At 41.7% G+C, this 27031-nt stretch overlaps 1 protein-coding gene across 8 annotated transcripts in view; it reads left to right on the plus strand.

Annotated features, from left to right (window-relative positions):
* The first annotated feature begins 1261 nt into the window (after positions 1–1261).
* pkp4 (plakophilin 4) overlaps positions 1262–27031 on the plus strand; it is a 74790-nt gene continuing 49020 nt past the window's right edge. For 2 of the 8 annotated variants that reach the window (XM_076746940.1, XM_076746942.1), the window contains exons 1-2: positions 1262–1455; positions 15955–16088. In XM_076746940.1, the coding sequence (XP_076603055.1) occupies positions 15960–16088 (129 nt within the window). In that variant the 5' untranslated portion in view covers positions 1262–1455; positions 15955–15959. Of the gene's footprint in view, positions 1456–15954; positions 16089–17039; positions 17407–27031 lie in introns of those variants that run through there. The other 6 variants (XM_076746939.1, XM_076746941.1, XM_076746946.1 and 3 more) reach the window with 4 other exon arrangements.

Below are 27031 nucleotides of genomic sequence, written 5' to 3' on the forward strand. Positions count from 1 at the left end.
ATCAAGGTCTGCATGACATTGCAAGAAAATCAGCCAACTCTTACAAGTTTAAGTGTTCGGGAGGGGACAGATGGTGCACCCAGTGTGGTCAGATATGCCTCTGTGTCTCTCTGTGCCTTTGTTTTGGATAAAGCTTAAATAAATTCTGGCCAGGCAGGCAATGTGTCAGTTAAGATGCACAATGTGTAAAGGGTTGGCGTGAAGTATGAAGGAAGGGATTTAATTTATCTGTGAAATAAAAACTGATGCGCTGATATGGATCCATGGAGGATAATAGCTTTTCTTTGCTCACCTCTCCAGTAGAAGTAAACATTCCTTTTTTAAAACGAAAACCATCGATTAGCATTTTTCACAACATTAACAACAAATGGCAAGTTAAGGATAAGATTCAGGACACAACAACAGTCTAACATTATCTGTTGCTTTTCTCAGGATGATTGTCCATACTCGAGAGGAACATGTAGCGTTAAACCCTTGAATACACAGTTTAGAGCAGAAACCACAGGTGAATCAATTCATTAGTCAAATTATCGAAAACAAGTTTGATAATCAATTCGATAATATTTTTGCAAAAATGGCAAACTTCTCATGTGTGATTGTTATTTGCTGGACCTCTATGATAGTAAACTGAAAAGCCTACCTTTGGTTATTGGACCGTTGTTTGCATGAATCATGTGAGTCAAACAACTCAGTTCAACAGAAACAGTGATGGCACTTTTCACAGCTTTAGCTTTAGCACCTGGATTGATCGAGGAAATAATCAATAATCAGAAATAGAATAGATAGTTGCAGGGAGTTCTGCAATAATATGGAAGCACAAAACCTTACAAAACGCCACATGAGCTGGAAAGGTGTCACGGAGGAGCAGTTGTCTTATCTTGTCAGTTAGCTAGCTAGGTCTACACTGAAGTCAGACAACTGGAAATATAACAAACATTTTGAACTTCTTGTTCAAAATGGACTGATAAGTTTTACAGAGCCTCGTAATATAACTAAATGCAATACACACGACTGGTATCAAGTCTGTGTTATGCGAGTAAAATGAACATTTACCCTCTGCTCCTGTGTTTAGCTTACCTGGTACTGTCCCTCCACACACAGTGTACGGGTTGACAAAATTTGTAACCAAGGAAACTGTCATCTCGTCTGTCATTGCTCAATTCAACAGCGCGAACCTCCTTGGGAACGCCTCGCATTCGCGTCGCAACCAATCAGGAGTGCGTACTGCTTCCCCACATTCCCACTGACGTCATGCACGCTCGCATTGCCTTCGGACTGCTGGTGGGAGCAGGGAGCAGCGGAGGGGTTGGCTTCTTCTCCACTGTAGCCTTTATGGAGGCGCGTTTCACTCTTTCACACGCATGGGACTAAACAGCAGGACTTTACCGATGAACTTACAGGTTCCAATGTTGACCCGAGCCGCAGCTCAGCCAGCGCAGCAACAGTCCTCCTAAGGTATTTGATTGCTTTTCCCCCTGGCTCCTTCTCTAACTGCTAAATAATTGGGATAACGTAGGGAAAAATAAAAGCATCTGTGCGCGAGGCAGGAGGGTATGCACTGCTACTTGAACTCAGAAAGTCGTGAATTCACTGTGTAGGGAAAGTGTTAGCCTTTTTTCGCTTGTGTCTGGCACAAGACAAACTTCTTTACTCTTCTTCGCAGCGGGAGAGAATCTAATACTACGCTAATCTTGTTCTTGTGACCGATTCATCGCCGACAAACGCGCACCTTTGAGGGGACCTTCACTCGCCGTCTTCGATTTCGTGCCCATAACCGTTGGGATGAAAACTTAGCTGGCTAACGTGCAGAAACTGTTTCAGCGTTAGTTTTCGGGTAGCATTAAAAAAAACCCTCACTTTTCGCTCATATTGCCCTTGAAAGCGTGCTGAGTGGCAAAGGGAAAGGCAGGTGAGATTTTGAGTGTGGGAATCTCTGGAATGCGAGGTCGCCGAGGGGCGGAGATCCAGGCTCTGTGTTCCCACCAGATAAGCTTACCTTTACCTCACGTTCACTCGCTACATTCAAACTACGCCATATTTAATTACCCTAATCTGCATTTTAAGCAGGGTCGTTTCTTTTAACGTGAACCTCGTTGCTTTGCACTGTGCAAGAATTACCTACCTTTTAGGATAAGGTGGACTCACCTTTGTTTTCCCGGAAGCTGCCGAAGAAACAGTCAAGTTACCTGGACGATTGCATTTAGCTGCAGTATTCTCTTATCTTTTCCAATGAGCTAGGTGTCGTAGGACGCTCACTCAGGATTCATGCCCTTACACATTACCGTGTCCCACTTTGATTTTAAAGTGTGTCTCATGCAACAAAAACCCCTTTGCTCAGTCTTCAGTTCATATTTCTATACTCGTCTGCATGAACTATCACTTAAACCCCAGCGTGAGAAATGTCATTGCAACGGGAATGGAGAATTTGCCATTCAACTTTAATCCCTCTGTGTCATGTTGAAGCCTGGCTTAAACCGAGGCAGAGAAAACCCAAAGATTGCCGAAGCAGTTATTCATATATATGGTTTTTTTTTTATGATAGATAATCAAGGTCAAGTCTCATACTCTTATTGTCACACCAAAGATGCTGGGAGCAGTGATACAAGTCCCTCCTGTTGCCATGCAGGTGTGGAAAGGTCACCTGACCTGCCTGCATCACTGATGTGACCATAGTGCAATTCATTTTTTTTTCCCTTTCAGCCAACAGTGGAAGTGCATGTGGTAGATGAGATCATGTGTGAACTCTCTCTCACACTGACTCGACCTGCACTATACACACACACACACACACACACACACACACACACAAGAGAAGGATCTCTAGGTTACTCCCCTCGTGATTCACGTTACCGCACAAGACACACACTGCCACACAGCTGACAACCATTTAGGCTGGTTTACTGTGGAATTGAACAGCAAGATGTTGGTTCGAAGAGTCCAGCTCTCCCTCTGCTTTTGTTTTCTAGTAGTTTCTGCTTGTACTCTAAGCAGTGACAATGTGTTTGGCACGAGGAGAGAGATTTTAGCAGGTCAGACGTTCAGCCAACCGGTTGTCAGTTTCATTTGTCGTGCTGCATGTTGTTTATCACTCTTGCTGTGCAAGATAGTGATGCATGCTTGTGAAACTGTATTGATTATGCGGATGATAGTGCTAAAGTACTACTCGCCTGAAGAAGGCCTCAGCAGACAAAAACACAAACATGCTTGCAAAAGACCTTTTGTGAGCTGGTGTGATTGTTTGACCTAGTCTTCTTGGTGGGTTCTTTTTAATGGGAACTGACAACAGTTGAATAGTTCAGCGCCCTTTGGCGGGCCTCTCCTCCTTGTATTTCTTTCACCCCCTAATTCTGGCCCTACACCAAGGCTTAAGCCTTCACCCCTATGTTACACGTCAGATTTGCTTTTTTTCCCCTGCTATGATCAAAAAGCGTGTTCTCCCTCTTTTAAGAAAGGGAAAGTATTTGCAGTCTTCGCCTCATGGAAAAAATGGTTATTTTCCCTGTGTCTGTGCCTGAATGCATGCATTTAAGTAAAGTGCTGAAGTATCAGCCTCTTCCATCAGTCAGGCAAGAGCAGGTCAGCATCCCTTATGCACAGTTCAAGTGTTCTTAAAAGTGAAAGAGTTTTTACTGTGTGACAGTCAGCTTGTTGAGTTTTATTTACTTTGTTGCTAAGCCTTCAATTTCTCTTTTATTGTGTCCGTATATTCATAACATAAATGCAGAATTTCTAGACAGATACCGCTACTGTGCTGTGGCTCCAATGTCGGATGATAATAGTTCATGGTGGCAATCTACCAAAGAAAAGCTTTATTCATCCCCAATACTCATACGCAATCATGATACTATCACCTGTTACCAATGAACCTGTTTACCTGTGGAATGTTCCAAACAGGTGTTTTTGGAGCATTCCATAACACTCCCAGTCTGCTCCTCTCCCAACGTGTTTGAAACATGGCATCAAATTCAGAATAAGTATGTATTTGCAAAAATCAATTACGTTAATGAGGTAAAACATTAATTATATTGTCATTGTACTGTTTTAAATTGAGTATATGTCAAAAGGGATTAGCAAATGATCACATTATGTTGTTTTTGTTTTTTTTTTCTATTTGCACAGTGCCCCAACCTTTCTGGAATCAGGGTTGTATATTGTGAAAATACAACACAGTATGCTGAAGGATTCCAAGTTTAACAGTTAATCACGAGTTTGCGCTGCAGCCCACTCCTGTGTTAGATGTGGTTTCTTATCATACATAAAAATTGATTTTTAATTAAAAACCGTACTGCTTCTATAGAGTGCATTCAGCCTTGCACTGGCTTCTGTGGATAAGCCTTGGCATGTGCGGCTGCTGGCTGATTGTTGATCTAACGGGATATGTAGATGGATTCCTGAAAGAGCCCCAGATTTCATGCCTTGGTTGGATGCCAGACAGCTAAAGATAATACAGAACACAAAGCATGTCAGCGCTTTTAGAGATTAGGTGCACAATAGATTTTTGTCCGGTAAAATAGCCCTCCATAGGCCCGACATGCTGAGTTTGAAAGACGCCCCCTCATCAGTTTCTGCTATGTGGACAGCAGCAGTGAAGGGACAGAGCTTTTCCACTGCTGTTTGCTCCACATGCATCCTTACTACTGGAGTCTTCTGACAAACTCATTGCTCAAACAGTCCCATCTATCTAAGCCTATCTGGCTTGTGGAATTACCTCAACAGGGCACATAATACCTTGTTGAATATTTCAAAGTGCTACTCATATAATCACTCCAGGCGAAAGCTCTCTCTTTACTGACGGTAAAAGGAGGAGTGGTGCAGGAGTCCATCTCAGTCAAGTGCGTGACATAACAAATAAGCACCCCTGAAAACACTCCAGTCATAAAAATGTGTCATGACCTAGAATGACACTTAATGCTGAACAGCGAATTTCTGAGCCAGATGCCATACTGTTGTAAATAATTCAACAGCCACACACTAAGCTTTTGTTTAGCGTTAGAGCTCTACTTGATGTTTGCACAGCAGCAGCTAGTAATTATTTCCATTATTAATTTATATGTTGATTATTTTTTGTTTAGTTAATTATTAAGTCTATGAATTGCCATAAGATAGTTTAGAGCAGCGAAAAAAATTTCTCAAGGGGGCGACTTGAACTTGTCTGGACAAACGTTGGGTATTTCCTTTATTTCTATACCATTAGCAGTCACTTGATTTTCCAACTTTGAAGTTAAAGTTGACTAATTGCTTAATTGGCTCATTATTTCCGCACATAAGCATAAGCAAACATAAACTTAGGCTGTGTGCTTCTTGTTTTTGACTTTTTTTTTTTTTTTTTTTAAACTCAAAGAGCTTGTTTGTGGGATCAGGTATCGTCCCAAAGTGGTATGTGCATGGACTCGGTGACTGGATTTAGTCGGACAGTGAAGGCATCTCCTCAATGTCAGGTTACATGACCACAGGGGTTACGCCTGCTCTCAAACTACAACTGAAAACTGAAACAATCTGCAGGATTTGTCTGCTCCATCTGTTTCCATAAAACTCTACCAAGAAGCAAAGAATCACGTCTTAAATGTCAAGGCATTTAAAAGACTGCTGCAAAGTACAATTGTCTCTGAAAAGGGACCTGTTGACATTGGAAATGAACAAATACAGTTCAAGCACATGACATTTAAAATGGCATTTTCTAGATCCCAAGCTTTGCGCTCGGTTGTGAGTTGAGAGGCAGGTATGGACTGTGTGATATCGAAGCTTATACTGTATTTTTTTTCTTTCTTTGTCAGAATAACTTGATACAGTGACAAGATCAAAGCTGGAAAACCTATAGCCTTAAGGCAAAGGAACACATATTGATACAACTTAAAAGAATAAGACGTTGCTCTTTTAAGTTTTTTTCAGTTGGACGAAGCTTAGATAGCAGAGAAATATCCTATAATAACCAGCAGTTTTATGTCTTACGTCTAAAGTGTGCATATTTCACTAGAGAAACTATGACTTCTTACAGAATAGTTTACAAGTCCATCCAGCCTGTTAAAAAACTTGTTTTCATCTCAAGAACAACCATTTCTCTGGCATCCAAAGTGCACTCCGTTCTGCATGCACCAATAACCCTGAACAATGCCAAACCCTCTCATTTTTGGATGGACATCCATTCCCAGGTGCTCACACGTCATTTAAGATTTCCTGTTGTGGCCAGGATAAACCCAGAAATGCTGAAAAACATTAGTTACACACAGTAGAAGAGTTGTTTTCTTGCGACTTGGATAAGAAATAGCATATTGTTATGTCATACCCTGGATGGAACAAAAGATCAGCAGGAGTATCTCTATGTGATGTGATGAACGCGATGGCACCCACACTTGTAGTCTCTTCCACCCGAAGGATATAAATTCTAAGCAATGCCTCAAATAAAACCATACGTCCCTCTGCAGAACTGCAAAGTCATACACATCCTCCATGAATCATTACAGAGTACAACTAAAGGGGAATTTATTTTAACAACTTGCGCGGTGTGATTTATTTTTTCAATTAAATCCCTTTTGATAGATTATCCATATGGTGCAGACAGAAACCCTACATTTCCTTCAGTACGCAGTGACATTACTGTCGGAGATATTCCCTTTTGTCAGTCTGTGTAAGAGTCCCAGGAACTTTTGTTGAACTATGCCAATAAGTGAAAAGTTTGGATATCCAAAAGCATGTATACTCACATGAACTAAATAGAATTTAAAAAGGCCAGCTGGTGCCTGTTGGCTGACCTGATATGTACTTAAGTAACTACATTACTTCTGTCTTTCTGCATCATGCATGCCAGCGTCCTGACGGCTAAGGTGAATTAGTTTACACATTTCACTTATTCCAGTTATTACTATTTTTTTCTCAGCCGTCAGCTGTGTTATCTCAGTGCATTTTGATCTTGAAGGTGATTTTATTGTTAAAAATTGTGCAGAAAATTTGGATTATCTTCTTCAAAGCAAAACGACAGACCTTGACTGTTTTTCTCTGCCTTTGCTCAAGCACTCTGTGTTAAGCGGAGTAAGATATAGTCACTGAAATATTCAAGTCTTTATTCAGTATGTGTATTCTGACATCAGTTAAAGGTTAGCACCGACTCTCATTTTAATATCTTCACTAACAGGTGCACCAAGGACAAGATTCAGTAGCATGTCAGATTTTTATTGTGCACTGTAAAAAATAGTTGTGCAATACCCATAAAAGTGTATTTTTTAAACTCTCATTACGGCTTAAGCTGCATTATTTACAGTAACCTGTCATCTCTGAAACATCTCACAGTTAACTACCCACTGCAGGGTGTGGAAAAATAATCAGTGTGCACAGCAAATATATTCATCCATTTGTTTTTTATTTCCATTTTTCTTTGTTTTGACTTCATTCTTCACTTCCAAGTGAAGGTGAATGTTAATGTGTAGTTGATGTTAAGGAGGAGCTCAGATTGGGCCAATGCAAGGCCACCTGCTGAAGGGAATCGACCAGTCTGAGCTGGTGTTCAGAATTATAGATGAGGTTTTCCTTATCCCAGGACTTTGAGAGATCACTTTCCGACCTGCATGCCAGAAGTAGTGGAGGCTCAAAGAATTGTAAATACCATGTTGGAGCACAGCGTATTTCACTCAGCTTAATTGCTTAAAAATACATATTTAGCATTGGGGCATTTCTAGCATGAGTGGTCAAAATTTTGATTATCACATATTGGAAAAAGGTCATGCCTAGTACTTAACAGTGGTAGTCGTGGGACTTTATAGTGCCAGAAAGGCCTTGAAACTGTGCATATTAATTGTACCAAAACTTATTGATCATCTGGCTTGTTTAATTCAGGACAACTTGGTCTCATGTCCATCACCATTGTTCCTGTTTAAAGTTTGTTTGTGCAGTTATCAGTAGCTGCACTCACATTTGAATGGACAGCAGCACGTTGTTCCATGACCCCTGCCTGTCCACTCCGAAGCGCAGAGCATTGAGTAGGCTGCACCAATGCAAATCAGACGTTCTGGAGTAAATGGCCAGGCCTCTGCTTATCCATCTCCCTCTTTAAGCTGGTTTCATAATACTTCACAGGAAGTGGAGTTTCCTTTCTTGTGTTTTGTTTTCCCTAGTTCACCAAAGTTCAGAAGTCAGTGTTGCTGCACAGAGAAATTCAGTCTGTCCATCTCAATATTTTATCCTTGTTCCCCACAACAGCCTGTTTAATACACCAAACAACATTTTAGCAAAGCTTGACCGGAGAGTATTTTTACAGATGTAGATGTAGCCTGGAGCTTTTCATTGAAATTAAAGGGAGGCTAGTTTTGCGTCTGGATAAAATTGTTATCTTTCTGGTCCTGGTCGATGTCAGAAATGCATTTCTAAGCTCAACAACCTAGGCAGAAAAAAACTCAATGAATCAATCAATTTCATATCAGTCTCCCCTTAGTTGCTCTTGTGCAGGTAGAACAGCTGCAATTTTTGCTGCGTTGGATTTTTGGTCATACTGCAGGGGTTTAGTTTTGCTTTAAATGAGATAAAGATGGACAGACGGCATAGACAGGGGTTGTAAGGTTGGTGTTGCCATAAAACAACATATTTCATATGATTTGATTTGATTTGAGACAGGAATCTAATTGGGAGTCAAAATGTATTTCTGTCTTGAATTTCATATTAAATTTTTTCAGATTTCTGAACAGTAGACTGATGCTTTCATGGTAATTGATAACTTTATATATTTTTTTATTTAGGGCAATTAAGTTCTTGCAATAAGTTTTATCTGTTAGCTTATAGAGAAATCATTTGTGTCCATTCATGTGATGCCTGTGTGCATACTCATGGCCTCAGGAATCCATAAGTTTCAGCCTTTTAACATGTTGAATTACAACCATATAGTTGTAATGTTCCCTATCTTTTGTAGTATTCTCAATATATAATGCCATTAAATAAAAACCTGCTATTTGTAACTGGATCACTTATGTGGGAGTGAAAAGAAAAGTTGAGCTCCCTGCCAACTCAAGAACACAACCAGACGTGAACAAAACTGAAATGGATAGGTGGTCATGTCAATAGTCTTTATTTATCACACGGTCACTCATGCACATGAAACATTCATTATGTCAGAGCTGGTATAACAGTAAATTTTCAAAGCCATCATTTTATCTCCCAATTCATATCACAACAAACCTGCGAAATTGTCCTTTTTCATGAAGACACAGTCAACTAAGCTAAGTCTACACAACTCTTAGCTTTGTGATTGATTACTTTTCTGCGGGCAGTTCATCTCTTTCTGTAATCAGTCTTTATAGAAGGTGCTGAGTGAGCTCACTTACTCACCTCAGAGACACCTTACGCAGCGAGGGCCAGGACACTGCCAATAGCAGCGGGAACATTTGTCATGGTAATTTTCCTTTTTAAAATTGTCCCTTTTGGATGATCTCGGTATTTCTGTCAAACCTCTCCCTCTCTCTCAGAATCCTGCATGAACATAAAATTGAAACACGATCATTTGATAACCATCTGATAGGCTCAGCAATAGGGAAACGTTTGACACAGCAAATGAAGTGCGTATGGTTGATAACACTGCAGCACTGATTAAACACATTTTTAACTGAACTGTTAAATGAGGTACAATAATGAAGGTCCCATGCCATGATCAAATTTTTCATTCAACTTTATCGGTTGACTTGAAAATCTTTGTCTTGTGCCACATTTGTTACACAAGGAATGAGTTTTTTGGACTTCTCTGGAGATGTACAGGTCATTATGCTGTAATTCTTTCTTGGGAAGCGTTGCTGCTGTACTTGTTGTCTTTGGATTGTAATTGTATGCAGAAAAGCATTCGGGTGTTAAATGCATTTGTCTTACAATGTGTAACAGGATGTAGCAAGTCTGCCTAGCAGAAACTCTGATTCTGTTTATGGGATTTACATGCAATCAGAATAATTTAAGTCCTGTTCTGTCACAACATATTTGTTTTGGTGACAGGTTGAAAACAGCTGATGGGACTTCAGCTGAGCCTCCCTGCTCCCCGTTGGTTGAGGTATTTTGAGGAAATGGGGTGGAGGGTGAATGATTGTTCGCGGAAAGTTAGTCTTGTGTTTTTACTGCTGCACAGTGCAAACATTGATTATTTGGTCTGCAGTCATCTTCCCCATGTCCTCTTTGAGTAAACATGTCTTGCAAGAGAAAGTGCAGCTCAGAGAGTATGCATGCGCCGTGCAGCATTAGTCAGTGTGTGTTTTTGTGTTGCACTGACTGTAAAGTGAGTGTGTTTCCTGCCTTTAATCAGAGGCAAGCCCTGCCCCGTGGATACGCATGTTCAGATAGGCCGTAGGTTATTGCAACATTTGTCTGGGTGAGGTTCAAGGTGTGAGGTAGGCATGGGTGCAGCTTCTGCACCATTTACTTTGCATGTCCACTTAGTTGAGAAGGTGGAGGAGATGCTGTCGGATCATTGTCTCCACCCTGTATAGCACTGCACTTCTCACCCTGTATAATCCTCTAGCAAGCAAAGTACAGGTATGTGTCTATTAAAAGGAGACTACATCACTCTCGGTATCTTATTCAGGGTAATGATTGATCGAGTCATTGTTTGTGCATGTGAGGCTGTTTGTGCTCTGGAAAGGAGACATTCCTTCTGCTGGGTGTGTCAAAAATGAGCAAAGCATTTTCAGCAGTTGAGAGCATGAAGTGAAACATCTAGGGATCTAATAATAACTTTTTGTGTTTTGCTGCTGGCAAGGCCATCGTGCCTCACAGAGAATTCGCCATCCTGCTCAAAAGAATCTAAAAAGAATTTTCCACGTGTGGCACCCACGGTACCAAGAAGTCGCACTATGTGGATACTTAACAATGCACTGTCTGAGGTCACGGTTAGTCTGGGGCTTGCTATATGCACAGGACCATTGGTATATTTATGTTTACCCACAATTCTCCAATCTGCTCAGAGCAATTACTTTGTCAGGGCTTCAGTCAGCACTTCCTAACCACGTGGTCAATCTAACAGTGTGTGCAGTAGGGGATTTCAGAAATTGTTCCAGAATTCAGCGACTTGCTGTAAAAGCATAACGTTGGTGGTTGTGAATGCTTTTTGAGCTGAGGCAAAAGTGTTTTCCTACCTTTGAGGATTTACTGAGGCGAAAATGCATTATTGTTCGTCTCGGTGAATTCTGATAAATTATACTTGACCACAAATGTTAGTTTTATTCAGCCAAGTCAATACACAGTTTGAAAGAAGCAATTAAGCATTGTGGGTCTCGCGGGACATTTTCGTGGCCGCTGAGAGATTAGTAATGGGACTTCATTTCTCCCTACAAAAGATTTCACATGCTACGTATGCTGCTAGGTCACTCTAGATAAGTTACAAGCAACCATGTGCCACAGGGGCCTGAGGGCAGGTGGCTTTTCATCAAAAATACACTAGATGATTTCTCTAATCGGCTCCTCCTGCACAAATCGGTGAATCAGTGAATGTCTAATTTGAACAAAAACCTATACATACATGTGCACGCACGCATGCACACGCACACACACACACACAAGCATGTTCTTTGATCACTTGGTGGGTGCATATGTTGGCTGAGAGGTTTAATGGGATGTTAAGCTTGATGCATGATGAAATATTTATTAGCTCACTGCACACAATGTAGCTCTTACGAGAAGGTATTTTGTGCTTTCACTTTATGGATTGTATGTGGAACTCAAAAAGAGTTTTATGAAGATGGTATCGAACTGTTACTTATCACTTCTTTTGTGCAGTAGATAGAAGAGATGTAGCCTGTTGTAGGCTCCTTATGCAGCTCTCTGCTCTGTTTGTGCTCTAGATTTTCCAGCCCTTTTCAGCTCAGCAAGTCGGAGCAATCAGCGTTTGAACCGCTGCTTCTCTGAGACTCCCTGCAATTGAAATTCAGGCTAATGTATAATTATTTCTCAGTTCATCTCCATTTGTCTGCATTGAATGTCTGTGACCCAGTGTCATTCGGCCTCCTGAAGACAAATCTTCCTTCCGCTGACTGGCAGACAATGGGTCTTTTGACTTGCAGCAACACTGAATGTGTTCAGGTGACAGCAGTTTATCTCTTCTTGAAGTAAAAGTGGGGAACAAAGGAATACATCAGTCAGTGCACTCACGTGCACTTAAGTCACCTGGTCAGCTGTCAGATTTCTGAAAATGAAAGGAAAGATTATCACTCATAGAACTCAAATTGAAGGTCAGACTGAAATAGAAACTGAAACAATTGAGTTTAAATAAGAAGGTTTGAACTATTAAAGTGTGCTCTCCCACTATAGAGCCTGACCTCTCACTGCACCATCAATCCAAATCCTCTGACCGAGAAGAAAATTGTCCTTTTGGATTAGAAATCACCAATACACTTACATGTGCAGTCCTGACTCAAAATACACCCTGGGAAAAATGTGCTTTCTGACCAGATGCATGTAAACACAGGAGTCCCAATAATCGTGTCATTGTGGTGCCTGTAATGTGTTCTCTGCTTTCCGGCTTTAACCTGATTTCTCCCAGTACCCTGGTTTCCTGTGTGCATGTAAACGGAGCCTGTGCGACGGCTGATATTATATTTGCTTCTGCGGTGCTCCTTGGGGAAGGTGACACAAGGCACAGGTGGCTTTCAGAGGGATCAGAGAGCTGATGAATTCATGTCTGTAGATGAAATTGATGCAAGAAGGCAGTATTTCAGTCTGGGAAAGTAGATCTTTCTGAACTCCTTTAAGCATCGTTCCCTTTAGAAACATGCCAGAATTAGTCAGATTTTAAAACTTTTGCACTGTAGCTTTCCTTTTCCTCCCTTCAGTAACCACATTTAATCAAGAGTCACAGAAAAAGGGGTTGTGCAAGAAGCTCAGAGGAGTGGCTGGAGTTTGAGGTCAGTAGATCAGATCACGTGGTCTGACAAGTCAGGGTGGGGTCAGACTAAGACTTTTCTTGGCAGGCTAGGAGACGTTGAGGATTATGATACTTTAAAGGGGAGCTTTAGCTGCTCTGGCTAGAAAGCATGTCTGGTAAAAGAGATGCGTATTATTCCACGTTGAAGCGTTGGACAAGTCTGTCACTGAGAGAAATACTGTTAAAAATAAGCAGGTTTGTTTTTGTCATTAGTTATACTCTAAAAGCGTGTCCTGCTGTCGTATGCAGGCTGTTTATTTTCTGCTTAGTCAAGGCAAAAAACCTTAATGGTAATAATTAGACGCTGGTTTGCCTCTTTGTTGCCTCCAGGATGAGGTCATCTTTACCCTGTGGGAACTGAGCAGTATGGTCCTTAGGCATTAACCTAATGACAGCCTTGAAGTGTGCACAGACTGGCCTCACCTCTTTAGCTTCTCACCTACTTCTCAGACTTGTAACTTGCTCTTCAGACTGTCCAAGAGCTGGACATACCACAGTTTTTAACCGCCAGGCAGTTCAGCAAGGTTATTGTTCCCCTCAGCATTTGGAGGGAAACACAAAGAGAAATGTTGAAGAACCAGTCAGCCATGTGCCTATAGGACTGTGGTAGGTTGGCAGCAGCGCTGTTGTTTCACTCCAGAGCTCCCAGAGCTCCTGAGAACTCCAAGCTAAGCAAAGTGAAATCATTCTGGACCAGATAAAATGGGGAATTTCAGAGGTAGGCTCAGATACATATCACACTTTCTCTTTGCTTAATGCCGCCTTCTGTAGGTTTTGTTTTCCTTTTTGTGTGTTGCTTTTTCTGTGGTTCCATTTCCTACAGTCTGCTTAGTGTGCACTTTCCTACAGTCAGGTTTACACTGCTAAGAAATATTCATTTGGAAAGATTATATAAACAGATTGTGGTCAAAGCATGAGGATTTTTCTTTTTTTCAGAGGCTAGTAAGTCACTTTTTATGGATAGCATGTTTTATCAAAAGTGAAGGGTCACAGAGAGGCATCATATAGCTCATATGGTGATTTAAATAACAGTGACCATAACAGTGCCTAGCTTCCATAGCCGCACACTTCTCTGTGTCCTCCTGTGAGAAGATGCTGAGAGGAACAGCAGAAAGGATTTCGTCCACCCCAACCGGCTTGGCAGCTTCTGTCAGTTTTAAAATTTGCACTCAGTCAGTCCTGCGTTGTTCCCCTCTGTGTTTGTGTAGAAGTCAGGGAGGAGGAGTTCAAACAGCTTTTCCCATTTCCTGTTACTGTGTTTTCTGGGAATCAAGTGCCATGTCCTTGATTCAGAGGCTGCAGTGGAGGTGGGCGGGAGTCAAACAGTATGTTGCAACAATATGAATGAGCAGGAAAGGAATTTGGGAGACTGACAGGGGGATACATGGAATATCCTGTGCGGACTAACATACTTGGTGGTCATAAAACCTTATCTGTCATTTAACACCAGGGCTGGCACATGGCTCAGTTCAGCTCAGACACCTTGAAATGCTCGCGCAGCCTTGGTGACAGACTCCCAGAATACCTCGGGGTCACATTTCGTCCAAATGTCTGGGGGACCTCCCACGTACTCCTTGCCTCCCTCCCCAACTGCCTCATCCCTGGCCAAAAACTTTTATGTTCTCACTGTAAACAACCCAACCAGCTCACACAAACTGGCTGTCAGCCTGAGCTAAATGATTCCTTACCCGTCTGTCTGTGTGTGTATGTGTATGTGGTAGAAGCATTCAAATCAGTGAGTGCTTTTACATGACAGTGTATGACCCTTTAACCCTTAAAATGATGTCTGTTGGCAAGAAATTGACTCATTCAGCGAAGCTACTGTATATCAGGTCTTCCATGCACCCTAAGGCTGTCATTATGGATTGGCATACTGTAATACTTGCATTGAAGGAGTATTCAGTTGCTAGCGACGGGGCTACTTTGTAAATTACTGTATGGTCATGGTGGTTTTAGCGTGCTAAAGTTCCTCTACGTGTAAAGATGTCGTCTCACCACAACATGCATCACCTCGCCTGCATTCTGTCTGGTGCAGTAAATCATGCGAGTCAATAGATGTGGAGAAACCAACGGGTGGAATACGTCTTTATGTTGGTATCTTGGAGATGACACTGGCAGTGGATCTCGAAGGCAGTAAAAGTCATAGTAAAATAAAATCCCTGTTTCCCTGAAGTCACATACCTCCTCTGTTATTAGACGTCTTGCATTTGTCTGCTGCTGCTGCTGCTGCTGCTGCAGCCCTGAGCTGTGATGCAGCCATCGCAGCCTTTAGCTGCCCTGTCTGGCTCAACAGGCTCTTTCTAGTAAATATGGATCCACCTTGAGCAGCGTTCCCTTGACATTCTCCCTGTCAACAGATATAATGAGACCATAACTATTCGTTCTACTTTCTCATTTCAGTCCAGGACAAGAGGCCAGTGAGAGCGAAGGAGACAGGAACACCTTATCTCCTCTGTCGGGCTGCTGACTTGTTTTTAGTTTTGTTTTGTTTTTTTAAAGGCCTGCCCTCACTCATCTTCAACCTTTCCACTGCATCTTATGTGTTGTCGTCACCTGCGCGCACACATGCTTGGTATTTTAGGGCAGCTTTTGCGTCCTTAGGATTTGAATTTCCGTTGTTTTACGCCTTCACTAGAATCGTTGGCCGTTGTTCTGTTTGTGTTATATTTTTTTATGTGACTGTATTACATACACAAATCATTATTTAACTTGTGTGTTGTCTCAAGGCCATATGGCATTGATTTGCACTGTCACAGACGTGAAACATCGACAGCCTTTTTCTCTTTGGGCCATATGGCGTGTGTGGGTGTACGTTTGTGTATTGCTGGCGGTGGCGGCGTGTGACCATTGATAGTCACTGCTCATCACTCGCCTGTGTATATCGGGGAGTGGCTAACTCAAAGAGTGGAGTGTATCTGCACATGCATGCACTCGCAGTCTGGTGTGTGTGTACAAGATTGTGGGGGTTTCTTTGTTTCGTTTTTTTTTTTTTTTTTTTTCCAGAAGAGCGCCTGTGGTGACCAGATCTTGGTGTGTGTGTGTGTGTGTGTGTTGTGCGTGTGTGTTTGTCCACACAGGAGGAATGCCAGCTCCTGAGCAGAGCCCAGTGACGGAGGAGGGGCTTCTGCTGACCATCCGCGACAGTTCAACTGGCCGCAACATGGAGGCTGACAACACCGCCAACAACATCCTGGCCTCCGTCAAAGAACAGGTTGTGTGTTTCTTCCGTTCACACTCCGCTAAGAGCCCATTGATTCATTCTACAGCTCTCCTATTATGGCACCGTTAAAGCTTTTATGAACCGTTTTTGCACAGTGACATTTATAGAACACTAAATTGTCTGGTGACTGACACACATTTGACTTAGAAGAAATCCACCGGGCGCCGTGTGTCGCCTTTTTTTTTTTTTCCTGCGAATTTGTGTCACACACCCTGTTGTCACTGTAATCATATAACTTACCTCTGCGGCACAGAGCTCACAGCAGAAAGTTGTCATTTCTCTGTGTGTGGGACGATGAAAAAAATTTTTTTTTTGTTTATAGCGGAACTGTGGTCAGAGTGGACTTTGTTTATTTCTTTTTTGTCTTGTGGAAAAATTGAAGTGGAATAAGCTTGACTAGGAGCTATTGGTTGTTTATTGCCTGCAGTCATGGCCTGGCTTGCATGAATGGACAACTAGGAAGATCATCTCTAGCTGGGTTCGTGAGCCTGTGGAGGGACATGCCCTCTGACTCACTCCATCTATGCCTGTCTCTGTGTGATTCATCCACACTCCCTTCTGTTACGCACACACACACACACACACACACACACACACACACACACACACACACACACACTCCTTTCCTCCCTGGCTTCCCTCCAGCCCTCCATATTCCTGGGACTCCAGCACAGGGCAAACTGGGCTAAAGAGATCTACACGTTATTAATGATGTTAATTTCCTTCTGTGACATCTCACATAGCTTTCTCTTTCCAGAGTGACACAGTTTGAAATGAATCGAACGCTTTCTCTGGTATTTATTAACGAATGACTCACGCATTCAGACTTACTGCAGGAAAATGGGTATTGTTTACATGAGCAATGAAGGAAGGAAGGAGGGAGCACCTGCCGATGTCACTTCCTTCCCTGGAGTATTCCTCAGTGGCTCGTCCGGTTAGAGCAGATATCCATGCAGGCAAGCAGGAAGAGCGAGCCTGCCTGAGCTCTTGCTTTTAGAGCGGCTGGCTGGAGACATGCCTCAGAGGGGATTCCTGCTAAAGGGTAGAGGCTGTAAGATGAGCGTTCTCCTTAGTATTTAACTTAAGAGAGGCAAATCAGAGGGTGAGTGAGAGTTAATAGAGGGAGGAGGTCAGAGCCTGGGTTAGTGTGAGTGTGTTTTTTTTCCCTCTGTGCTGTTGCGGGAGGTTTTCCTGTGATTGTTGAGAGGCAGACCTTCGAGGGATTTTGCTGTCGATGTAAACATGCAAGTCTGCTGCATTGTTGCTGTGGTCGCAGTTGGGGCTGGGTCTTAGGATGACTGGGTGTTTGGTAAGTGTTTACTTTACGGCTCTGCTGTCTTTTATGTTTTGTCCCTTTCTCATTGCCTTTTCATTGGCTGATTTCCCTGCCTTCACTTGTCTTATTCACTCTCTTTCCAAACTTTTCTTTCTGTCACTGCTGTGGTTACAGCGGCACAGGCTTTGCCCAGATGCCCAAACAAGGACAGATTCACAGACATATTATGGTTGCATTCTCCCTGTGTGTTCATTTGCCTTGACTTGTGTCTTCCTTCTTTCTTCCCTTCTGACTACTAACAAGCCCCAGATTTTTTTTTTGCCATTCATTTGCGGATTTGATTCGTGCTGCAGTTCTTCCTTATTAGACTTCTGTCTTTGCTCTGTGCCTCTTTAATAGCACTGATCCACCATCTGGATGTCACATCCATAATGAATTATCATAGACCCCTTTAAGTGTTTAAATGTCAATGTTTTTTTTCTGCACATTTCCACTTGCTTTGATCAATCACACATGCTATTTTTCAAGCCGGACTCAACCACATAACCTAAAACTGTGTTAATGTAACTGTGTAATTCAGAATTAACTTTACAAATTTCCCATCTTCAGTATTTATTATCTTATTAAAATTTAATTTACCCAGAGGGGTTGTTTCAAGGATTATCTAAGACCTAGTTTTTTATCGGTTTCATCTTAAGTGTAATTGAAGCAGTAGGAGGCTGTGGCACTCATCCAGACAGATTGTCTTTTCTGTAGATTCAGCATTCACAGCACTCTGGTGTGTGTAGTCAATGTATTTTACTTTTTTCTTTTTAGACTTTCTTCTTTTTTTTTGGCCCATAGATGTTTTCGGTGTTTCTGTGAATATATAAAAAGAAAATACGTGTCCAAAAAAATCAATAGTCAGTATTTCCATATGAGAATCATCTATCAAAATACCATTTGCAGCTGATACATTGTGCAGTTTATGCAGTACATTGTGTTTATTACTACTATTATTATTTTTTGTATTAAATTCTAAAACTGGCAGTCCACTCAACAGCTCTTTTGCATTTTATCCTATTTTTTCTCTTCACACCGTGTTACTGAAAGCACAGTCTGAGCCAGGAGAGGACTCTGTTTATTGTGAATTGCAGTAGGAAACTACAACTTCCTCATGCACGGGAACAGAAAATCTGATAAGACATACGTTTAAAAAGTGTTTTCTTAGACTGACTGTGAAGAGTGGAAACGATGAACTGTGTGCCTTTTCGAGGTGATTCCTCATTGAAAGTATAATTGATTTAATGGCATCTGACATGAATGTCATATATTGCCTCACTGGATGTCAGACACTGCCGCAGTATAGAGACACGACAGCCGTATGTTATAACACTAAATCTGACAGCCTTTTCTTAGCTTTCTTTGCCCCATCACTCACAGAGAGTCTATCGTCTTTGCTGTAAATCAGTTTTTCCTCTGCTTTTGCAACTCATAGAAGGGCAGGGTGATAAGTCAATGTTATATTATTATTATTTATCAGTTTCCAAAAAAATTATATCCCAGTGATATGAACATACTTTGTTATCAGTCAAGGAGTGTGCGTGATTTTTTATGATCTCCAAATTGCCAAGATGTGATTTTTAGAGAACATGAAAAGCTTTTCAGTGACTGATGACAAAGGTTTAGAGTAGATTGCCCCATGTTGAATTGCAGTTTCACACTGTAACAGGGACACGTACAAGAACCAGCTTGCTGTAAAAAAAAAAAAAAAAAAATGACATAAAATAATTTAAAAATGCAGGAGCAACAATCAGTTGACCACACAGCATTGTGCATCCCATGCAAATTGCTTTTGACCAGAAGTTTGACTGTTACTGTTTGAATAGATATATTGGGAAATCGGGCTGTATTCAACAATTTTGGTAACTTTCCAAAACCAACACTGGCCAGGTGTGCAGAGGAGAGGGGAAAAAAACAGGGTTTGAACTTTTGAACTATTTTTTTTTTTTCATGTGAACAACCGAATGCAACACTACAAAGTCGTCCAGGAGAGACTGATAACGTGTGTCATTATCTCCATGTTTAAACAATTTTCACGTCTGCCCCCTCTCTGTGACAGCAGGCTTTTCACCTCACCATCAAGTGAGATCGTTCAGAACCACTATCAACACTGTTGCCTTCTAGTGTGGTTGGACAACATGTCATATGAACCAGTTTCTTTTCTGGCCCTCATAAACACTCCTCAAGCTCGATACTGCTGCATCTTTACATGAACCTTTTTCATGTTAGTCCTTTAAGCTCATGCTTATATCCAGTATATCAAGTTTGTGTGTTACAAGGAGTGGAGGTACAGGTTCCATGTAGCTTTCACTGATGCTAAAAGGTTGGCTGCATTTTGTCTGAGATAACATTGTGTGCATTTACGCGCATAGACAAAAATACCATATCATTGCCCGATTAGGAGACTGTGAAATACTTTTGCCATTTTCTTTTGTGTGTGGTTGAAACACTTTGCAACAGCAGAACACAACAAAGTGCTTCAATTAAAATGAACAAAAGTCATAGATATGAAAGCAGATATGAAAAGTAGTAAAAACTGGTCCGGAATGGATTTAGAGTATGTCTGACTGACTGATCTGCAAGGTAATTGGCTTTTGGTAATTAGGTAATAATTGAAAATGTTGTTATTAGGTTTCATCCTTAGTCTGCTTTGCTTTGAGATATTGTGACTGCTTCTACCCAAATAATATGCAAATGTCAGGTGAGTTTCCAACATGTTGGTAAAAATGCAAATCAAAATGTGATTCCAACAACTACATTTATGGAAATCTTGTGAAATAGAGTGCCACAAGATTACATCATTAAAAGGCCAGTTGTGAAGGCTTTGTAACATATCTTAAAGCCATTTTGGGAAGCCAAGTGGTATTTACATTTTAGAATAGCTTCCTTCAAATGTACGGCAAGGCTGGCTGTAGGGCTGATTTTAAGACCTCAAATCCATGTTACAACTAGAAGCCTACTCAGAGAACACGGACCTTCTCCAAGGCCAGTAGTCCACGCTTCTATGACATGCAAGTCTGACCACTAGTAGTGGTATGGAGCAATGTTTTTACATCGTTTGATAATTGCCGATGGTAACGCAGAACCAACCAGCAAAGCCGAGGACAAAACATGGATGTAAACAATGCATAATATGTTAAAAAACATATATATATTTATTTTGTTTTATTCTTTTAAATGCCTTTGCAAATGTTTTATTTGGAAGGAAATGCATTCGGCATGTTTGTCAAGCCTCAGTTAGATAAATCCAACTTTTATTTGTTTACAACAAAACTCCGCAGGGCACCTTTAAAATCAGAGGTAGTTCTCGATACAAGAGGTCTTTTTGTTTGCAAACTCCAAAAGAAAAATAAACTCTTGCGCGAGAGCTATCATCTACAGAGAAGATACATTGTAATTGCTAAAGGAGTATTATTTATTTGTTGAAGCGTTTCTGCCATTTCCATTCAGGTGCACAAATGTAAATACACATACTGTAACATGTGCATGAATATTTACATAGATTGTAGATGCTGGATATCCTTGCAGTTGCACCCAACACTGTATCCAGCGTCCTTATGAGAGAGAACGAGCCAGATTCGATTTTGAAACAAGTATACAGGAGCCCTTAGGTTGTGTAGTAAGGGAGCCTGTGGCACCCACATAACAGGCATCAATGAGTGTCAGGTCAGATCTTTAAAGAGCATCTCATTGATCACTCTACCCTCATCTCTGCTTTCTACTGGATCTCCCAGGAGAGGAATAGCTGCCGGAGTGGGGGGCCTTTTAGTTGGGTCAGCTTTGATTTTTATCCTCACCAAGCACTCCTTAATGTACACACACGTGTTCACTGGCTTCTCAGTGTGCCTTTTTTAGTTATGTTTGTGTTACAGCATCAGTAGGCTGGAGAAACGGAAAGAGTGGGAAGGATGGTAGGTGATGACGAGGCCTGTGCCTCCCTGACAGCTCGCACATTGTTGGAGAGTAAACCTGCTATGTATGGTTTGCCTGTTAAGCATTATTAACGACTTGAAATGTCAAAGCTTACTGCAGAAACACAACACATTCACAGTCATGATGAATCACAAAATCTGCTTTACTGACCAAGTGTTACACAGCTCCAAGACAAATAGAGAAAAATAAACATACAGCTTAAAAAAACAGGACACATGAAGATGTTAAACAAAGATAGGTAAAAATAAATATAGAGCTATTATCTACATACGAGTAGCAGCTGGCTAATGTCCAATATCAACACTTCAGGCGTCATCCATAGTGATGAAAGCAGGTTTGTTTTTGTTGTCAACATGTATCGGCTGCACACTTACCAAACTCTATAGTATGTGTTTCTGGATGGATCATGATCTGAAGCCCGGTTCAGGTTTCAGTGCCTTTTAACTTGACAGCTACTTTAAATGGGTTTGTAGCAATAAGAGCTTCAGACAGGGTCAGAGGAGGAAGTTGATTTGGCTCTTTATCCTTTCTGTGTTGTGGGGAGATTTCCCCTCAAACATAAATGTAATTCTGTGGATAAATTGGCATTTGCAATCTAAAGCGCTGTTGAGCACATAATTTTTGGTATCAAGACTGCGGTTTTTTGCCCTTGAAAACTCTGTCTTTTGGTGTGCTTCCTCCTCCATTATGAGGCTTTGCCTTAGGAGTAATGCTGTTATTAGCTATGCCTGGACATGCCTATATGTACCACACAACTGGCAAAGAAGGCCTCACAGGCGGGCCGTGCTATGGTGTTTCAACACACCGCCTCTCATAAAGCACCACAATGGAATTTTCCCACTTCCTTGGAGTCCATTACACATGAAATATCTGTATGCCGCCTGCTTCTCCTTAGCAAAGTGGAGTTCCACTCTTTGACCCGCTTTTCATCTGAATCAGGCACAGACACACACAGACGGACTCCAGCGTACTTTGCAAAGCCCATGAGCTGACCTTGCTTTGAGTGCTACAACTCCAGCACCCTCTTAAGGACTTGATGAGCTGGCTGAAATATTACCTACTTGAGATACCAATGCAAGCCTCTGTCATGTTTTAATGAAGCCAAAGTCATCTTTGTCTGAGTGACCCGGCTTACGGAGTTAATAGTTGGGGCCAGGGCAAAGCTTCAAGGCAGTGTTTTTGCCCTTATGTGTTTCCATGCCATAAGTGCAGCAGAAAGGTTGAATTCTCTCTCTGCAGGCGATAGTGTCTTTTCCACCTCCATAGGCGAAATAAGGACTCTAATTACAATCGACTAGTGATTTTCTCCACTCCTCAGGGTCTTATCTGCCTTCCTCTCCCTCGTGCTGCCGCTGTGACACAGGCAAGGAGAAATCTAGAGGCATAAGCATTCTGGCCTCGATTATAGTCATAAAAATGGAAGCCTGGCTCCAAGCAATTACCCCATGGGGGAGCAGAACAAGTGTGAGAGAGAAAGAGTGAGACAGATTCAGAGGGGAGGGATTCAGGTGAAGGAGAGTGCTCAGATATACAGAGGAAAGACAAAACGCTCAGATACAGAGGAAGGGCGCAGAGGGTGGTGAGTAAAGGGAAAAGGACAAAAGTGAGTGTGTGAGAATGATGGAGGGAGGCAGAGTCAGAGAGGCTGTCACCTGTGAATGGTTCTCTAAAGCGCTGTGGCAGGAGGCTGTCAACGCAGAGGAAAACAGAAAAGAAGGAAAAGAGGAAGAGGAGATAATCTGCTCCCAATGTGACATGATGTCAAAAGAGTGGTGTGTGTGTCTGGCACGGCACAGCGCTGTCGTTTTGAACCCAGCCCTGGGAGATCTCCCCCCAGCTAGCCTGTTAATACTCATCACCATCACTGTCATCATCATCATTATCACTATAATCATTGCTACTGTCAACAGCACACGCAGAGGACCCGGTCATCGGGGAGCAGGAGTTGTAGTCAGGAAGGTGGAAGCACAGTAAATGCTGCTGGCCTGTCCTTGGACTGGCATATGCCCACTGAGGAAGTTGAGGTACTTGACTGGGTGAATCACCAATGAGGTTTATGTCTCTGTATATCACCCTCTGCCCAAACATCTCTCAGATGAGTTTCTCTAAATGACTGATCCTGAGGTAATCGCACAAGTCACTGCAGTCTTTGTTCACTACAGCAACCTCCAGATTGACACTCCCTAGATTGCTTACTCTCCTCATTTTGGCCCGGAGCAATGTTCTTTTTGTCTGACACAACGCTATTGATCTCTCAGAGGAATAGTATGTTCACAGGACTACATGAATTGCACTGACTGTGTGATTACACCGCGGCAGCATTTTGGGGTTTTTGTTCCAATCGAGGAGATACAGATTGCCTTTGTGAGTTGCTCTCATTTACTGCCACCGTGCCATGGCATTATTATCAGCGGCGTCACAGAAGAGCTTTTGTTGAGATTCAACAGCTTGTAGCTGCACTAAACAGCAGGTCGAGTAGAAAACTTGGATCAAACAACCTGGTGGATGAAGAAAAACAATGTTTGATTTTTAAATGTGGGGAAAGACTTTTTGTAATTTGCATCTGGAAGTCATGTTTTTGGCTCTAGGCTTTTACACATTTGCTGAAAGGATAAGATGATGCTATTAAACAAGAGGCCTATTCCAACAGTATGTGACAGGCATGGCCCCCCGAAGTAACTGAGAAGAAGACATTGCGTCCACCACGACACAGAACTTACAATTTGAAATTATTTTAAATGATGCCACATACTGCTCATTCCACTTGAGCTACTAATGGTGCATAAATTGTGCTTTTACAGTGTAATTATGTGCGTCACGCTGTGAATGTTTAAGAGGCCAAAATGCAAAGGGCTAGAGAAGGTCAGTAACATTTAGATGTCTTAGTACTTGTAAAATAAGCCAAAACTACCAAAGTGGACAAACAAATAAATGGGAAAATCCTTCCAACAAAGAGAATCTGATGGAAAAAAAAAATCGCCTGGTAGCAGATTTTGAACTTATTGGATATGTTCGTGAGCACTGACAGGGTTTTCTTGTTCTCTCGCCCCGTACAGTCTATCCTCGATGTCTTTGTTATTGACAGTCTTTCTTTTGTTGTCAATCTCTTGTGTGGCTGCAGCACTCGCTAAAGCAGATGACAGCTCCTTTAATAGCGCTCACCACACAAATGACAGTTTCTTTAATGACATTTTAATTATCTAGCCCAAATGTGACTTCCTTTTCTTGTTCACATATATGGAAAACGATGTTCTCAGCGGTCTTACTCATCTGTGTCGGCAGCATATTTGATCTGAAATGCCACCAACGTAAAATTATTTTTGGAGCGATGAGGTCTGGAGAACACTGTTATCGTCAGAGCCTTTTCGATAGGATGCTGCAGCTAACATTTTAAGATAATGCATTTCATCTGCAGAGTAATCAGAATATTCTGGATCACATCTCAGTTGTTTTTTAAGGAAATGCTTTAAGCATCAAGTTTGGCTTATTCACTATCCATGTGTAGAATTTTAAAATTTTCACCAAAGTTGGAGGACAGAGAAACTTCAGCCAAGGTCCAATAGATAATATTGTGTTTTTGGTGGTTGTTAGAACACTGTGCATTTTTAGCCATTACTATAAACCTTGCTTACAGTTGTGATCCAAGATGGTGAGCGGAATCATAAGCAGCAAAAGTGTACTCGCACAACATAGAGGTCACCATGGTGGGTGGGATCGGACATAGGGAGCCAGCAATGCATCAGATATGGACCAGAAAACCACATTTTGGAAGAACTCAACTTCTGCAACAGTATTATTCTGCTCTGACCTTAAATTCCATGCCTGTATATATAATTGCTGTGTCATTATTCTCTCGATAGAAGAATTTAAAAAATCATTTTAGTTGCTCTGCAAGTTTCCTGCTATAAATGCTTGTCATGCCGCATTAGAAACCCTTGCAGAAATGATGTCCTATTGTAAGCTTGCTTTTCCATTATCTGTGAGTGAATGATGTTTCATGTGTCTGTTTGTGGCCCCTTGTCACATTATCAGCTTATACAGTATAAAAGCTGTGGTGCAGCTGTGGGTGCTAAAGCAATTTTCTCCCTCTGATTCACCTATAGCTATGCCTGCAGCTGTACGCTCTTACCCCAGCAAGCCACTTTACTGTATTTTTAAATGCCTTTCTATCCAGCGTGGTTATTATAATTCTGCTATGGTGGCATGACGCTGCAGCCAGTTTCCTCAAACCTTCGTCTTTTAACAAGGTGACTTTGTGGCAGTTTTTGTAAGTAATTGCACTGCGTGGTTCCTTCAGGTCTGGTCACACAGCCTGTTCTGAGGCCTGTTCTCTTCGCTCACACCTCGGGCCTGCTTTTCTGTCCCTGCTGCTGCAGAAATCCTTTAACCTCTGCTGTCATTCTCCCACTGTGCAGCATTGTCGCGCTCTCGTTGGAACGGGGCTGCCACACTGCAGTGAGGATGCAGAGCTGTCAAGCCTCATTGCCACTTAATGAACAAACGTATTTCTGGTAGATTCCCATCTTTGGTTAAGCGGAAATGCCATCTGCACTGGTTATGCAAAATGGATCTGAATATCAGAAATGAACATACAGGGCCAGCCCAGATCACAGCACTGCCAAAGCACACTTTTTACACAGACTCACACAGGCTATAAGAACTGTGTAAAGGATAAGATCTCAAGTCTTAATTAATAGTGGGATTTGGACACTTACTACAAAGGATTGGGCAAAGATTGCTATAATGTATACCAATTATTATTCTGTCTCATAAAGGGAGGTACTGAGTTACCAAGAATATTCAAGCACAGTTTCTCACATCACGAGCACAGCATCACATCATCCTCATCTGTCATACTATATAAGTGGCATGAATGATGTTGTAGATTCCTTGTTTTACGGACAGGAGGTGAAATGATGCATTTGTTCAGCAACTAGCTTGTGTCCATGGTGAATCTCGCATGACATGCACATGATAGTAGACAGCATCAAAGACCATGGTATATGTTTTGTGAATGATGTGAACAACTTTGAAACCACACTAGCTACAAATGAATAGTGTGTGTTACATGTGTTTGGTGTACAGCAGTAAGCAAGTGGAGCGATTTGGAGCAAAGTGTACTGTAGATGTTTGCTCAAAAATTTAGCAACTGCCTTTTGAAACAGATACGAAGACCATTTTTTTCTGGAAAATCATTTAAAAGACATGTTTTTGCAGCCTGCAATCTTCTGTAATCAATCTTTACACTCGTGCAGCCAAGCCTGCCCAACAAAGCTGTAGATATGCATTAAAATGCATTGGATAATGTATTCAAGTTCCCCAGAATTGAAAGTTGTGCACAGAAAACACACACGAGGTATAATGCAGGGTAGAATATATGCTGACACGTGTTAAAATTTTCTGCGGTTGTCCAAATAAATGAATTTTTGAGGGTGGGAAGCAACAATTCAGGAGCGTGCTGGTTGACCAATTAGTGTGTGAAAGAGACTTTAGATCACAGATGATCTCAGTTGAGGAAAGAGCTTTACTTGATTGGAAACTTTGTTTAGCAGAGTTGTATTATGTGGAGATACTGTTGCTATACAGAATGTAGCCCCTATTCAACGACTGTATTAATCCATATCAGACGTGTTCTCACTTACTGGAAATACATTTGGTTTAAGTGGGGGGTGACGCTGAGGTA

This window comes from Chaetodon auriga, chromosome 13 (assembly GCF_051107435.1).
Source record: "Chaetodon auriga isolate fChaAug3 chromosome 13, fChaAug3.hap1, whole genome shotgun sequence".
Taxonomy (NCBI): domain Eukaryota; kingdom Metazoa; phylum Chordata; class Actinopteri; order Chaetodontiformes; family Chaetodontidae; genus Chaetodon; species Chaetodon auriga.